This window comes from Acomys minous (assembly GCF_964271855.1).
Source record: "Acomys minous genome assembly, chromosome: 14".
Classification (NCBI taxonomy): domain Eukaryota; kingdom Metazoa; phylum Chordata; class Mammalia; order Rodentia; family Muridae; genus Acomys; species Acomys minous.
In genome coordinates, this window is record NC_140496.1 from 95968527 (window position 1) to 95985223 (window position 16697).

The following is a 16697-nucleotide window of genomic DNA, read 5'->3' on the forward strand; positions in this document are numbered from 1 at the left end:
ACAAAGAAGCTGCACCATCTCCCTTCCCACAGATCACTGGCTCCGCTGTACTTGTAAATGTGGGCAACTCCTGTTTCCTTTTGGAGATTTGATAAAGGAAAATGGACAGTGTTCAAACAAGTCCTCCTCTCATATCACAAAAGGGCCAGGGCTGGATCCTCAACGCCTCATCATGCCACAGGTCACCCTCCCCTACCGCAGCTTGCTTTATTTTGTTCATGTTGCCTCAGTTTATTATCTCTTATTTGATGGTAATTTTACGAGTGTTAATACCTAACTCTGTGATTTATGGGTTGATAGACATATTCTACACCAATGTTTTATTGTTTTTCTCTATATTATGTATATGCTATGCTATACATATGCTAATTCATTCACAGCATACACATCATCTTTTTTATTTAAAATAACCTTATTTTATTATTTATTTTATTATTCTGTGTTTGTCTGTATGTGTGCATGCATGCTTATGAGTATGTGTGAGTGAGTGTGTGTCTGTGTGTACATGTGTGCATATGTGTGTATCTGTGTGTGCATGTGTTTGTGTGTGTGTGCGCGCGCGCCTGTGTGTGCATGTGCAGGTTCACTACAAGGACAGAAGAGAAAGGTGGATCCCTTTGAGCTGGTATTATAGGCAATTATACTCCATATAATATGGTGCTGGGAATTGAGCTGTGTTTCTCTCAAAGAGGTGTAAGCACTCTTAATGCTGAGTTACCTCTTCAGCCCCTAAATCAACTTTGAAAAGCATCTAAAATGCAGAATACACAAGCATGCTCATAAAATTAGAAAGCTATACAAAATAAAAATATAAGAACAGATTACTGGTATCTCTGAGGAGACTTGGAAACATTGCTGTGTGGGAACTTGGGTTCTAACTCTCATTTTTGCCTATAACTCATAAATATATGTTGGTATCCTTATAAACAACTCCACAGAGTGGATGACAATCAGTGGTTCTCTAGGCCTAGATTCTGATTGATAGTCAAAGGCTATTTCTGGTATTTATTATCTATGTATATTTCAGCAAGTCCACTCAATCTCTGATGATAATTTCATCTTTAGAATAGAAATAATGATACTACCCATGGTGCTAATGTTGGAAATAAGTGGAAATTTATCTAATACAACATAGTAGAAATTGGAAAGTTGTGGGGTACCTAGCATTTTGCAAGGGCTTTATAGATGTTTGTATGATAGTCTTGTTATAATTGCTGAACATAGTAATTCAAGGAAACATTTCTTAAATATATTTTCAGGAGGCTGAGGCAGGAGGATCATAAATTTGAGGCAAGTCTTTGGTACACAGTGAACACCAGGTTAGAATGAGCTACTTCTTTGAAGTTATCTCAAAAGCAAATCACGAGAGCACTGCCCTCTGTTCCTCTGAAGGCAGGCTGGGCAGCATTGCTAAGCTGAGAAGCAGCTGTCTGAGCTTCATCACATGACATCACAAGGTGATGGAAATCACAAGGAGTCCATCGCCTTGTGACTGACTGTCTGTGCCCAGCCATAGAACCTCTGTGCCTGCCTGTTAAGTTTTTAAATAAATAATTCCATACAATCATTTGTAAGATGTGGAAGCAGGCCTCAAGTGGTTAACTGCTTAAGACGTTTTTATGCTATATCTGTGGAAAAAACACAGATTGAGACCATATTCTGAGAATTAATTCCTTATTCTCTTCCTCTCTACTTTCATTGTCTTCTCACTAGATAACAGTATTGATGGCGCTGTTTAATCCTGACGTCTAATATGACTTCCAAAACAAAGTGACTGAAGATGAGCCTAACTATACTGGCTAGTCTTTGGTTGTTTGTTTGGCTGTTTATTTGGCTGTTTAGCTTTCTTTCGGTACAGAACTTAATTAGATCCAAAACAAAACTGCTACCAGACAGTAAATCTTAAATTTTTAGCCACCTCTCAAAAGACCACAGTTCTTAGAACTTTTTATTTATCCATAAACTCTGAAACCAATAATCTGATGGCTTTGGGAGCTTTTATCAGATTTCACAAGTTAGTTCTTATGTGAAGCATCAAGTAGAATTAGGTTCTGAAAGGTTTTTTTTTTTAAATATTATAAAAATAGCTCGGGTTTTTAAAACTTCATGTAAAGAGGGCAGGCTGGACTAAAGTGACAAGAAAACGCCCAGAGGGGAACACTGAATGAAAACTTTGAAGGAAACTATTTTCACCCAAGAGTTGTCCAGATTTAATTAGCTCTGGAGGTTAAAGGGGGAAGGAAAGGGTAAGAAGCCTGAAGGGACTGTAGGAACAAAGGGTCAAGGAGAAGCCAGGCCCCACATGGAGAAGGAAGCGTCACCGCTTGAAGTTTTAATAATTTGGTGTGTCCGGGTGTCAAGCATCCTGAAATCCACTGGCAGGGGAGGTGACATTGGGAAACATTAACCAACCTCCACTTTGCTGGAGGTGATTCCTACCCTTTTCAGCTCCTCAGTCGGCTGGGCACATTGCCTTCGTGTCATTTCACTTTCTGTTTCATCCAGTTTATCCAGTGCAGGGATGCCATTGGTTCCATCTACACAGACCTGATGCAAAAGCGGAGGTTCAAAAATCTACGTTCCTGCTCACCAGGATAATTAACTCTTTCCTCAAATTCCTGCACCAGCTCCAAAAACACCAGGATCTGAAAGTGTCAAAACATATACATTGATAGTTTATCTACCTGGCAGGCCAGCAATGCAGTGGGTGGGCGTTGTGATGTGTGTCTGCTTTTATCATAAAGCATCTGGAGAAATTTGAGTGCTGTAGGCAACCACCAAGCCCATAAATATGTAGTATTGTTTTGTCTTCAATACTACGAATGTTAACTTATGTTAAACATTGCAGATTAGTGGGTGGGATATAATAGGTTTGTGAGGTAAGAGTTTTTCCTCAAAAATAATTATTCCAAGGAGCCAGAGGATATACTGTGGAAACCAGCAGCTGAAGCATGAGCAACATGCTCGACATGTTCTCATTTGTGTTTTTAAAGGCCATATAGCTACCCTCCACATGTACACATTTACATACGTGGCAGTTTTTATAGGATTCTGCCTACTAAAATACCTCAGTATAATTTTAATAATGAAAAGGTATCATTAAAACAATAGTTACTAAGAAAGTCAAAAAGCAACGCACACATACATATAAATGTAACAAAAATTAATGTATAAAAGATGATTTGGAAAAGGAGCAAGGGTCGGGTAGATGGGAGGGTTTGGAGGGAGGAAAGAGAAGGGGGAAATGATATAATTATGTTCTAGTCTCAAAAATAAATTTTAATTTAAAACACTATAAATAAACTGCAAGGTGAATTATCAGCACACATTGTGTATAGAACAGTACACAAACACTTGGTTGCCCTGGCTCTTGTGTACCATGCTAGCAGGAAATGTGGTACTACAGTATTTTAAACCAAGGACCAAGAGCCAGGTGTTGCATATTTGTAAGAGGCAACGGATGCTGCTTATGAGACTTTGAAATGCCCTAGAAAAAAGAATAATTGCAATAGAATCAGAAACATGGAAATGGACAGATGTATCAACTGTTGAAGCCACACACATGATCATTTTTATGTAGGAAGTAAAAGATTTGAGGCAACCCTATGGTAGCTATTTTTAAACCTTGATGTTTTCTTTCCTCCTGAACTGTCATATGAATTAAAGTAGGATTGTACTTTTCATGTGTATTAGTCATTTTACTAAATTGAAAGAATAACATATTTATTAAAAATTCCTTAAGTAGAGTTTTAATTTGTACGGGAAATCTGAGATTTTGTTGCCATGTCTTTAAATATACATGATAAAACATGTAGTCATAAAACAGTGTTGATAGTAAATCTTTACAGTGTCTTTTGTTGTTGTTGTTGTTGTTTTGTTTTGTTTTGTTTTTTGAGACAGGGTTTCTCTTTGTAGCCTTGGCTGTCCTGAATTCGCTTTGTAGACCAGGCTGGCCTTGAACTCACAGTGATCCTCCTGCCTCTGCCTTCCAAGTGCTGGGATTAAAGGTGTGCACCACCACGTCTGGCTCCAGTGTCTTAATTTTAAGGATGTATTTGTTTCTACTGTTTTAGCTTAGCCTTAACATAGTACCAAATACACACACACACACACACACACACACACACACACACACACACGAGATATTTGAGAGTAAAGTTGAAACTTTTTAAAGCTAAGTTACAGATATTTGAAGTCCATGATGTTACATAAACATGAAATTTTTTGTAACAGCTAAAGATATATGCATTGTTTATAGTGACATTGCTACAAATTACACCAAATTTTGACTTATAACACATAATCTATACAGATAACAATTTTCTTTGTAGTTCTTGAAGTCATCAGTTATAGATAAGTTCACTTCACTTGAGAAAAAGTCTTAGAGCCTTCTGTGAGATGGCAGCTCCAGCCTGATGTAAAACCACTGGCCCCTCAAATTGCATTTGTAAGCATTTTATAGCTGAACAGCAAGGAGTGTTTGTAGTTGAGAAGATTAAGAATGATTTTTTATTGGAATTAAAACAGATAGTGAGTCAATTCTGAATGATGGATTCCAAGCCATGAAATATGTGGAAGTAGAAAAAAAACTTTAAATTTTTATTTGTGGGATACAGAACCTCTAAATTTCAATTTGGTGGAGGGTGATAAATAACCAGGATGTTTAGTGGGTATGGGGCCATGTTCTGTGGAATAGTCAGAGTTTCTGGCAGATGCTAATTCGATTCCACTTTCATCTTGGAATATTTGTACTCATTATGGTCATGTACTATTGCCGTAGTGCTAATCTGAACCGTCCCTGCTTCGGCTTGGTCTCCAATGCAGCAGTGTTTAGAGGTGACATGGGAAGGAGCCATTTTACCCTTTAATGGGCACCTGATTGATGGACTACAAGGAAATGTTAGAAATTTCAGTGAAGCCGTCAGAGGAACTGGTACTTGGAAGCCTGCGCTTAGAGATGTTTGACCTGTCAGCAGCCCCTTCCTCTCTCAGGTTGTTTGCTTCCTGGTTGCCATGAGATGAACAGCATCAACTGGGATCCAGGATGCTGGATTCAAATGACCATGGACCAGGTTACATATATGAGATTTCAAGCCATGAGCTAAAAGAAGCCTGTTTTTTCTTTTAACTTTTTTCTTTCTGGTGTTTTTTCACTGCAATGAAAACCTGACTAATACAGGTGCAGATAGAATTGAAGGTGGAAAATCTAGGACAATTTAATATCAAGGGTTTTGTAATAATTAAGCTAAAAAGCACAGGACTCTATTCCTTAATTTATTCATTCAACCCTCATGAGAGACTCGATTTTGACTGTGAAAGTAATGTTATAACAAGAAATGAACAACTCTTTTTAAAAGTAAGGTTAGTTTTATGTCCTTCTTGTGTGGTGGAGCATTTTCTGTGTATATTTCAAGGAGTGCAATAGCTGGGTCTTAAGGAAGCCCTATTCCTAGTTTTCTGAGAAATTGCCAGATAGATTTCCAAAGTGATTTTACAAGTTTGCATTCCCACCAGCAGTGAAGGAGTGTTCCTCTTTCTCTACATGCTCCCCAGCATGGGGTATCACTTGAATTTTTGATCTTAGCCATTCTGATGGGTGTAAGATGGAATCTCAGAGTCAATTTGATTTGCATTTCTCTGACTCTAACAAAGAATAAGCAGGCTACCAAGATGAGACTTGATAGCCTTTGACCATATAGTGGGGGAGGAGGTCCCCCTCAGTCATAGACCTAGGGGAGGGGAATAGGGTGAAAGTGGGAGGAGGGAAGAATGAGAGGATACAAGTGATGAGTTAACAATTGAGTTGTAATCTGAATAAATTATTAAACGTTTGAAAAATATAAAAAAATAATTAAGGTTAGTTTTAGAGGGAGATTAGTCCATCTGGTATTGATGCTGAGAATACAGTGTTGAGCAAAATGGACACTAACTTATTTCATGGAGCTTGGAGTTATGTGCAAGGAGAAAAATTGATCAGCTTAGTGAACAAGCTGAGATAACAGAAAATGATGATGATGATGATGATGATGATGATGATGACGACGACGATAGTGATAATGATAAGACATCACAGAGGAATGCGTTCAGAGAAGGAGTCACTTATTTGCGTTTTGTGGTCTTGATTCTCTTCTTGCCCAGGAGAAACATTTACACTATAACCTTCAAGGCAAGAAGAAAAGAAATGCCCTTCAAGTAAAACACAAGTGTATGAGTGTGGACAAGTGCGGTGTGATAAAGTTCCAGTGCCAGGCTTTCTGTCTCCACATGTTGGAAAGAGAACAGGAGGCTAAGACATGAGACACAGAGGAGGGCAGAAGCAATCAGAGCAAGCAGGTCCTTGTTGGCCTGGATAGAGTCTGATTTCATTCTCAGTCAATACAGAGGCATCAGAGTTTTAAGGAGCAAGAGAGAGTGGAAGGGAAGGTTGTGTATGTGACATGATCTGATAATTGAAGCCACTGGTGTGATGACATCCCCAAGGGAGAGACCAAAGGAGAAACTCTGAGAAGTATCTGACTGTATTTAAGCAGCAAAGGAGAAAGTGGAAGGTCAAAGACATAGGATCGGCAGTAATATAGAGCTAATGCAGAGTCCCTAAGGAAGAGGAAGTTTATTAATGGGAAGAGTGATGTAATACATCAAGTGTCAAATGAGCTCAATAGATGAAGGCAATAAAATCAGATGTACTTAAGACTTCCCACTCACATGATGTTAGACTTAACCTTCAATATTTTGTAGAAGAATTCACTTAGTCCAAAACTATGTATAGCTCCTGACTGATGGTATTAAAATTTACATAAAAGATGAGTGTGGTTTTTTTTTAATATATTGGAAGTAGATTCATACTTACAAACATGTGAGTTTTGAGTATGCCTTTGGAAGTTGAGGCATTGGTTCAGTCAGTAAAGTGGTGACAGGTCAAACATGAAGCTTGGCACACACACACACACACACACACACACACACACACACACACACACACACACACCAGGCATGTGGCTATAATGCTAGAGTTAGAGGCAGTGGAGATAGAGGCAGCTAGGGCTCATTTGTTAGGCAAGCCAAACAAATCTATGAGCTTCAGGCGCACTAAAGAATCCTGACTCAAAAATAAAAGTGGAAGGTGATCTAGGAAATATACCCAACATCCTCTGTCCTCCATACCTACCTGTGAATGCACACCCATATGAATGTACACAAATTAATAAGTATATACATCGTTCACTAAGCAGACAGACACAGACACAGACACACACACACACACACACACACACACACACACACACACACAGAGTCAGAGGGACCCTTTGATATATATTTCTGCAATGGTTTTACAATGATTTCTTCTTACTCTTGTGATTTCAGTAAATGAAGTAATCCCTATGCACTGCTGTGTTGTTCTGTGAAATCTCTTTAGGGATAACAATTGACAGGCATGCTAAACATGGGATATTTGTAAGTGAATAAGCACCATCGTTGCGCATGATCTTGCCGTCTGGTAGGGACTGGATATACACAAAAAAAGGAGCAACAGGAATGGCAGCCACTATATGGGCTTAATCTGGGAGGCACATTCAAGGGCAAGGGATGTTTCACCTGCTCCAGAGGAGTTAGACTATTAAAGAGTGTCAGCAGAAAGTCAGGGGAGATTTTGATGAAATGAGTTTTATCTGCCAATGTTTTCATTTGTTTAGTTAAAGGCTGGTGAAGAGCATCCTGGGACCTTCAGGTCTGCCTCTCTGGCTTGAGACACACTCAGATGATCTGGAATAATTGATTTTTTTCACTCAAGGTTACCTATGAGCTCAATCATATCACAAACACCTTCACCGAAACATATACTTAACATGTGATACCTGGAAACCAGAGCCTGGCGCAGTCCTTCAGACAATTTTCCAGGAAGGTCTTCACACCTTTAAAAGACCTTTCTATAAATAGTTCTCATTTGTAGTGAAATCAGCCCCAAGGTTATCTTCTCTTCTATGTCTGTCAATGATTAATAGAGTTTTTATGAGATTTCTTTAAAACTATTTTACACATTTTATTTCTTTATTCATCTTTTAATTTAGTTCATGTTTGTGGGCATTTTGCCTTAATCTTTGTCTGTGTACCATGCAATTGCCTGGTGACTACAGAGGCCAGAATAGGGCTTTGGATCCCACAGAACTTGAGTTTGAGCTGGTCATGAACCACCACATGTTTGCATGGGCTGCTCTGAAAGAACTGCCAGTGATCTTAACTGCTGATCCATCTCTATAGATCCAAGTTTTATAATATTCTTAATTGTGTTTTTATTAATTTTCAACTACCTAAGGTTCATAGTCAAAGTATAGGAGTTGTAACTGTAACCAGAAAGGAGTCAAAACAGTCAGACATATCCCATAATTCATTGGAGAAGACTATCCATATTAGCAATCTATTCTGATATGGCAAAATTAAGCATTTAAAGGAGAAAGTAAAACACTAATGGATTATTACTTAATTATAAATATTGTATTTACATAAGAAGACTAGCAAAATCATTCTATTATACACTCAGATTACCATAGAATCTTTTCTCATATGGTTTCTATTCCTGTAAGATGCCATTTAAAGTAGATAAAATATATCTTCGATCACAACAGTGTGCACTGCCCAGCTCTACCATATGGAAAGTGGTCATCAGATACAGATTCTTCAAGAAAATATGAAAATAGTAGTAAACTATGTTAATTCAGAGTCAGAGATCATACAGCTGAGGAATTTGGGGAAAATTAAGGGAAAAATAAAATAAAGCTAGGAATAAGTAAATCAAGGTGAAATGCTTATAAATATCATAGTCTGAAAACACAGCCTTTAATGGAGATGTGGGGTAAATGTTAATGGAATCAGTGCGGATGGTTTTGAAAGTTGTACATAATGTAGCATCCCAAGAGGTTACTCTTGGCTGAAACTAGTTTGTATGTAAGAATGATCCAATTTCTCTATCTCTTAATTTGAGCAAAAGCACAAAAGTCATATCATATATTTTTTTCATCAGCTATGACAGATTTGGAAAACATTCAAGTAAAACATGCTCCCCATGAACCCTTGCACTTCACTCCCACCCTGGAAGTACAGACCTCTAATGTCTGCATGTGCCAGCTGCCAAACTTTCCTTTGCGCATCCTTTGACCTTACAAGTCAGTAACCATCATACGTATGCACACACTTACATGTATACAATCACCTCTGTTTCTGTTGATACAGAAAACATAAAAAAATAAGCCAAAATGTTGCTTTATTTATCTAGTTTAACATATAGAAATCTGAATCCTTATCTTTGTTGCCTAAGCAGTATGCCTATGACCTGATACTTCACAAACTTATTGAGTAGTAATTCAGTTGGAGGTTAGATATGCTCGACCTCATTGAAGTAAGTTCGAAAGGCTTTTATTCTAATATACTGTGTGGGTTTTAAACAGTGCTTCAGTGACTAAATTCATGTAAATGTATGCAAAATTTTATGTCATATTCAACAGAGTGAGGTAGCATATATATATATATATATATATTACTATATATAGAAATTTAGATTATAAATGTAGACATAGTATAAACTGTATTGCAAATCCTCTTGATTTTGGTGTCCATTTGTGCTCTCGATACTGTATGTAAATGTACATTTATCAACCCTTCATCGTTCACATTTGTAGCTGAACCATTCAGCAAATAAAATAGGCCACTTTCTTTACCTTATACCTGGTAAATAATATGAGGAATAGAATAAAAGGTTTTTTAGGCTTTTCTTCTGGGTACACAGTAAAGCTTACATAGAAGAGGTGGTAAGCAAGAGAATAAGAGGGTTTCATAGTATGAAAGCCAGAGATCCGGAGAAGTTACCTGGGGCACAAGGAGATCCTTTCATTTCAGAAGCAGCTGAAGGTCAAATAGCATGTTAACTTTACATCACTACTAGTAATAGAAGGATGTGGTTCAGAAAATATTTCCCTGAAAATAAAAAGGGTTTCTTTTGAAGTTAGAAATAGTCAGTAGATCCAAAATATGTAATACATGTAAAGCATTATTGATCCAACTATTTGATTTTAAAGGGTGAACCTAGTGATGTTTCTTGATATATAGAACATAGCCTTTGTCTTCCAAAGGATATTTTAATCAAAATATTAAAAATAGCCTAGAGTCTTTTTCAAACAGTTAATTCCTGCTGCTTTTGGGGGGTAATAGATCATACATTATCTCTCTGATGGATGGGTGGCCAAATACAGATAAAATTAGCTTTTCAGTCATTCATTTTAAATTGCTCTCTAGTTCTTTGGAAGCAAATTCCATTTTAGAAGAATATGTTTCAAGTCTCAGACAAAGAGATAATGGTCCTATATTTCATTCTATGAGCAATAACAGTTTAAGTCCTGTGATTCAGAAATGTAGAAACTTATGTATTAAGTTGATGAAAATTAAGGCTTGATATAGCAATAAAACCAGCAACCTAAAGCTTCCTAGATTGATGTTCATAGCATAATATTTTCCTGTCAAGAATTAGGTGAAATGAAAGTCTATAAAGATAATACATGGTACAAAGCTTTCCCCTCTTGTATATAAATGAAAAAGCCAATGCCTGTATGAGATAATAGAAGCAGAAATGCTAAGATTTACTGATACCCAGATAAAAACTGCACTACTGCCGAAATGCTGTTATTGAGTAATGGTAAAAAGCAGAAAATTAAGTCAAATGTTAGAAGAGAATAAATTGAATAACAATGCTCTATCCACATACAAAAAGGCATGTCTAGCTTTAGGTTGAAGCTAAATTCATCATATAGAAGGGAAATCACCATGAGAATTTTACTTTGCTAATATGAATTAACTATACACAAAACAACAATTTCATTATTCAAATCATTTTACCTAAATTAGTGCATTTAATTTCAAATTGAAGCATGGTTTCATAAAAAGAAATACTTTAGAATAATTTAAATATATTACATAATATAACTTCCCAATCTGAAGCAGTGTTTATAAGCTGGGTTCCTATTATCATCCTGATGTCGTCAGATACTAAGCTATGAAGTGATAAGGAGATTTAATTACTAATCTATCTCTCTGTGAGGTGAAAATTCAGGGTTGTTCTTTTATATCTTCAAGTTTTGTGATATGACCTTTATGGTATATGAAAGCTGGTTTGTTTGTACAGTAAAATCATCCAGGTTATAAGAAGTGATCCCAGTAAGTAGTGTGTCCATTCAGAAGGGAGCCAGCCTATTGCTCCTGAAGGAATTGTCCTCTGCATGGCATGGGAGCTCTTACTGAGGGCCATCGCAGTGGGTGGAAACAAGTCTAGCTCTCAAGGAAAGGTTGAGCACAGATTGCCAAACATCATCAATGCAGGGAATTGACTAGAGCCTAGATTTCTCAGTCTGAAACTCCATGTCTTTTTGAAACTACCTGATATACATTAAAAATGTGTGAAATCCTCAATAAATTTCAACATGAATGTCCACTAGAATTAGTATCATGTCTGTTCAGACATTGTGGAGCAGAATGCCCATCTTACTTCATCAGTAGGTAGGGTTGGATTCTTAGCTAACATGACCTGTGCTGTCTCAAAGGACCAGGGTCTTGCTTAATATTCCTCTTTCATTCTCTCAAAAATCTTCACAACTTTTAACTAGGATCCTTGAGTTTTCATTCTGTATTGGGCCACATTATACAGCTGGTCCTCCGTGTGTTCTGAGCATCCCCATTAGGCATCTCACCACCTCCTGTAACTCCAGTTCCAGGTGTAATCTCTGGCTACCATAGGTGCATGCACAAACATGGTGGCCATAAACTTCAGCAGGCACATGCATACACGTGACATTGTAAAATATTCTGAATCATGAAAATGAACATGAGCATAATGTAATTCTCACCTTCAAGTTATTTCCACTCTAGTGTTAAAAATTTATTGAATGTTTTCAGTCTTTTCAAGGGTATTGGTAGGTACATAAAAATGGTTCACAAAGGAAGAGATTAGAGTTCACTGTTTATGTGAGAAGCAAATGCATGAGGCAAGGCAGCTATGTGTTCATGTAGATTCAGAGGCATTAAAGCTGGCTGTTCTGCTTATTAAATACACGTGTAAATAGCCATGCTGGAAATTTAGATACTTTGCACATTGATTTGTATAGTTTTGGTCAAGGAGAATTGGTTTGTTTATTTCAAAAAATAACTTTAGAAAAAGTTTTAAGATAAAATTATTTTTTAAAATATGCTATCTGGAAAATGACTACTAACTCTTGAGATTTTTGTCTGTAGCAAGAATCAGAAATCATTTTCTTAGCATGCTTACTATGCTGGGATAGTGTTATCTGTACTTGTTTCTGAGGTTGGCTATGGTACACATGGCATCTCATGAAAATGAAGGAGTGGAAATTGCATAACAGTCTACAAGAGTACTAAGAATCAGCCTATTTCCTTTGTTGTATTTGTTCCACCATGCATATTACTAAGTTAAGGTCTTGAATTTTCTTGGCTAATTGTCATTGAACTGAGTACTAGAAATAAGGCATAATGTATAATGTGATTTTTATCTAGGCTGTAAATTGGAATTTACAATATGTATACCATCAGCAATATTAAGCTTAATGAACTATTGTTTGTTAAGACAACCCTACAGAGGAATACTAAGAGATGAGTTCTGTGGACATGAGAATTATATGCAATAGAAATGGAAGCTTTATCACATGAAGTAAAGGTTATTTCTTATGATAGAAAGGATTCCTTATCATATTTCATTTTGAGTGTTAACAAGCATCTTGACAAATCAATACTATGAAACTTCAAATCAAGACATTAGCTAATTTCTTTCACTTGTGATGATTACTTCATGGAAAAACTCAAATATAGGAAATGCTCAATTAGTTTGATCATATGTGCTCTAGATATTTATTAAATCATTCCTGCTGGCATATCACTGAGCTTCTTTTAGTTTGAAAATACACATGTAATTTTTTTAATCTCCTATTGTTATTCATCTTCTCAGTAGTTGCAATAAAATAATGAAAATAGAGGTATGTATGTTTTTGGCTAGGTGAAATAACTGATTTTAGTGTATATGAATTATGTCTATGAGTTATGAACATACAAATACATATTCTACATTGCTGAATAAAATGATCTGTATAATTATATAGTACTTTAGAATCTCTTAAAACAATAGCTAGAACATATTTTATCCTTTGCATGCTTCAATGATTGTATAGTTTTAAGTACACTTTTGTGTTCATATGTATGCAAACACAATCCAAAAGTAAAGTGCAATATACTAGAGTTACCATCTTGTTTGCTTTCATGAATAATAATGAAACAAGAACTATGCTTCAGTGGAATTTGAGTGTGGCATTTTGTATAGCTGTATTGATTACCAGCCTAGTACATCCTCACATATAAAGGAAGTGCTCTTGAAGATGACAGAAAGATTGGGTAAGGCATTCAAGTCATCAAAATTTTACAGACGGATCTGTCAATAGTTTGGTTCCGCGTCCCTTTGCTTTTCTAGCTCTGCTTTTTTTTTTTTTTTTTTTTTTTTTTTAGTTGTCTTGAGTGGTGTTGCAAATTGACTAGTGGAGCTAAAATTGATATAAACAAGGTTATTCTTTAGTAGGCTGACAGTTTGTGTCCTTGTTTGTCAATTGTGGAGAAACTAAAAATGATATCTCTCCATAAAGAAGTATATCAAGGAGGTGAACTAGGACAGGAAGTCTAACTAGAGCAGACATCTTCCCCACAATGTCAGGGATTGACTCTGGTGAAGTGATCTCAAAAACTAGTTTTGTCTGTAATTCAAGTAAAGCCAATTTTTACTGCAAAACAGATTGGCAATGATAGGGTGTCATTATTATTTGAAAGCTATCCCATGACCTAGATGAAAAAAGTCACAGGCCAGATTTCTTAGTGGACAGATGTCTACTTCACCAATGGATAGCTCCCAAAAACTGGGATAGCAACTGAATACATAATATAATGAGTTTCAACATAACGTCTCTGCAGCCAGTCTCTAAATACTAACTATCAGGCATAACATATAACAATAAAAGGATACTTCTCATTCTATAGAACATTACTAGGCTTTATTAAAACAAACACATATCATCTTTAAAACTTGAAATCATGTGGGATACAAGTTAAGAAAAACAGGAAGACCTCGAAGTTCACAGCTATCTCCAATGATTTGGGATAGAATTATTCAGTGATGTTTATCAGAGTAAAAGTAGCACATTTGACTGTTTTCAAAACTGTAAGAATGAAATTTGTTTATAATGAGGTTAAACAATTTTCTAATAGTCATGTAATACCAAACGAAGTACAATTTCGTGAGTAGACCAGATAGCTTTTCCACAAAGGCTACACGAGTGACCAGATTGATACTCTCACTCATATTTCCAATGCTCACTGAATAGTTTCAACTGAATGAAAGAATCAAATGCATCTAATGGAAATTAATGATCAATTCACATTTCTACTGTTTTTGCTCAGAAATTTGCAAAGAATTTAAAGTTTGCTATAAGCCTTACACTTCTAAAAGAAGATGTTTCTTTTGTTTCAGTATTTATTTTTGAGTATGGGTGTTGTGTTTGCTTGTGTATCTGTGCATCACATGTGTGGAGTGGCCATCTGAGGCCAGAGAGGGCATCAGGGTGTCAGGAACTAAAGTTATGGGTGGCTGTTAGTCACCATTGGCTGCTGAGAACTGAACCCAGGTCCTCTGGAACTGCAACACGTGTTTTTAACACCTGGGTTATCTCTCCAGCCCCTCTTTCAGTTCTTCATAGTAACCCTGGACACTAGGAAGTACATAATACATTGTGAAGACCCTAGCTTTTATGGGTGACAAGACCCCGATCTTCCTGTCCCAGTTTGCTACCCATTCCTAAAGGTTTCGGTACCAAATATTCTTCCTGAGGTTAAGATTTGTCATATGTTAAAAAAAAGAAAAAAGAATAATAATCTGGATTATTCAAGGAGCAACTTGTTAATATTTCTAAATATTGATTTTCACATAGCAAGCATTCAAAAACTTCATTTTCAGTCAGAGTCATTTTCTGAAAAAAAAATTGCAACTAAAAGATAAGGTGCCATATTTTGATGATTTTTTTTCCCACCTTCTATTCCTTTACCAGATGACGACTTTTTCCATGAACTCCCAGAAACTTTTCCATCTGACCCACCTGAGCCATTACCACACTTCCTCATTGAGCCCGAGGAAGCTTACATTGTGAAGAACAAGCCCGTGAACCTGTACTGTAAAGCCAGCCCTGCTACCCAGATCTACTTCAAGTGCAACAGCGAGTGGGTTCATCAGAAGGACCATGTAGTAGATGAAAGAGTAGACGAAACCTCTGGTGAGTTTGGGATTGTGGTTCACTTACTCCGCTGTGCTGCTGCCATAATGCTCCCATAGTTAGCAAGGCTTGTACTTAAAAGGTTCTTATGTAATTCAAAGGCTGATTTCTGTATCCTCCACCCACCATGTCTGGTTGACATCCTTGTTCTGAGAATCTCCTGTCTCAACGTAGTGTAAACACTGCCCGCAAAGTTGTCCCCTGATGTGTCAGTAAAGCATCTAACAGGCAGTCACTGAGCAAGGGAGAGAGTAGGACTGGACTTCCTGCCAGCCAGGGGAGGAGAAGTTAGAAGAGGAAACAGGAAATTCAGTTGGAGATTCAGCCACAAGCAGAGATGCAAAGACAGAGGAAGATTCAGCTAGAGCATAGAGAGAACTAAGAAGCAAGTAATAAGCATCTTGGCAAAGATGGAGTCCGGATAACATAGAGGGTTAAGAATAGACTTAGAGTGCTCAAGATTGTGTTGTAAAGCCTTATAAACAAACATAAAAGAAACTCAATTATTTATGTGATATTGAGTTGAGAGAGAAACTAAGAGAAACAAACACAGTTTTAGAAAAATGACTCTAAGAAACTCTGGAAATAGAATTATTATTCATTGGCAAAAAGCTTTGAATCAGTTTGGTTATGAATTAATGATCTCATTCTATTTAATGAAAAGGAAGTATAGATAAGGATAAATGCTTTATTGTTCCCATAATCCATGACTGTTCAATAAGATACATGATATAGAATCAATGGAATGTGTTAATGTTAAACATCTTGGCAAGTAATACCTTTGCATTTCACATGTATGGTAATAAAAGATAAATTCCTGAAATCCATGTGCAAATGGGAACATGCTGTGCTTGTGGACATCACTGCCCAGTATTGATACACATACAATACATAGTTGATATTATTTTATATAACATTTTAATTTACTTTTTAAAAATTAGATGTCCATGAGTCTTTCATGATGTTTTATTTCACAATTAGTAATTAAAAATAGTTATGTAATATCTTATATTTCTTTTAAATTAAAAAGGTAGATATGTTTATTCTAGAGCTTAAGTATAGTTAATTTCAGGAGAGAGAATAGCACTTTAAAAACTCAGATCTAAATCTGTAATATTAACATTCTAAAATAAAAGGAAAATAAAATGACAGAAATGGGAAACAGTTTTACATCTTATCTTTCACAAATATCTATTTAAAAAAACAGATTCAGGTTTTCAAGATCACAAATAATTCCTACTTGTGCCTACCTGTTGGCTTAATCCAAAACAAGGACAGACTATCATATGACAGGTACCTACTTCAATGTCCCCAACAACAATATCATTTGAAGAAAAG

General features: G+C 36.4%; 1 protein-coding gene across 2 annotated transcripts in view; it reads left to right on the forward strand.

Moving 5' to 3' along the window:
* UNC5C (unc-5 netrin receptor C) overlaps positions 1–16697 on the forward strand; it is a 344814-nt gene that overhangs the window by 185797 nt on the left and 142320 nt on the right. For both annotated transcript variants that reach the window (XM_084756065.1, XM_084756066.1), the window contains exon 2: positions 15138–15359. In XM_084756065.1, the coding sequence (XP_084612191.1) occupies positions 15138–15359 (222 nt within the window). The remainder of the gene's footprint in view (positions 1–15137; positions 15360–16697) is intronic.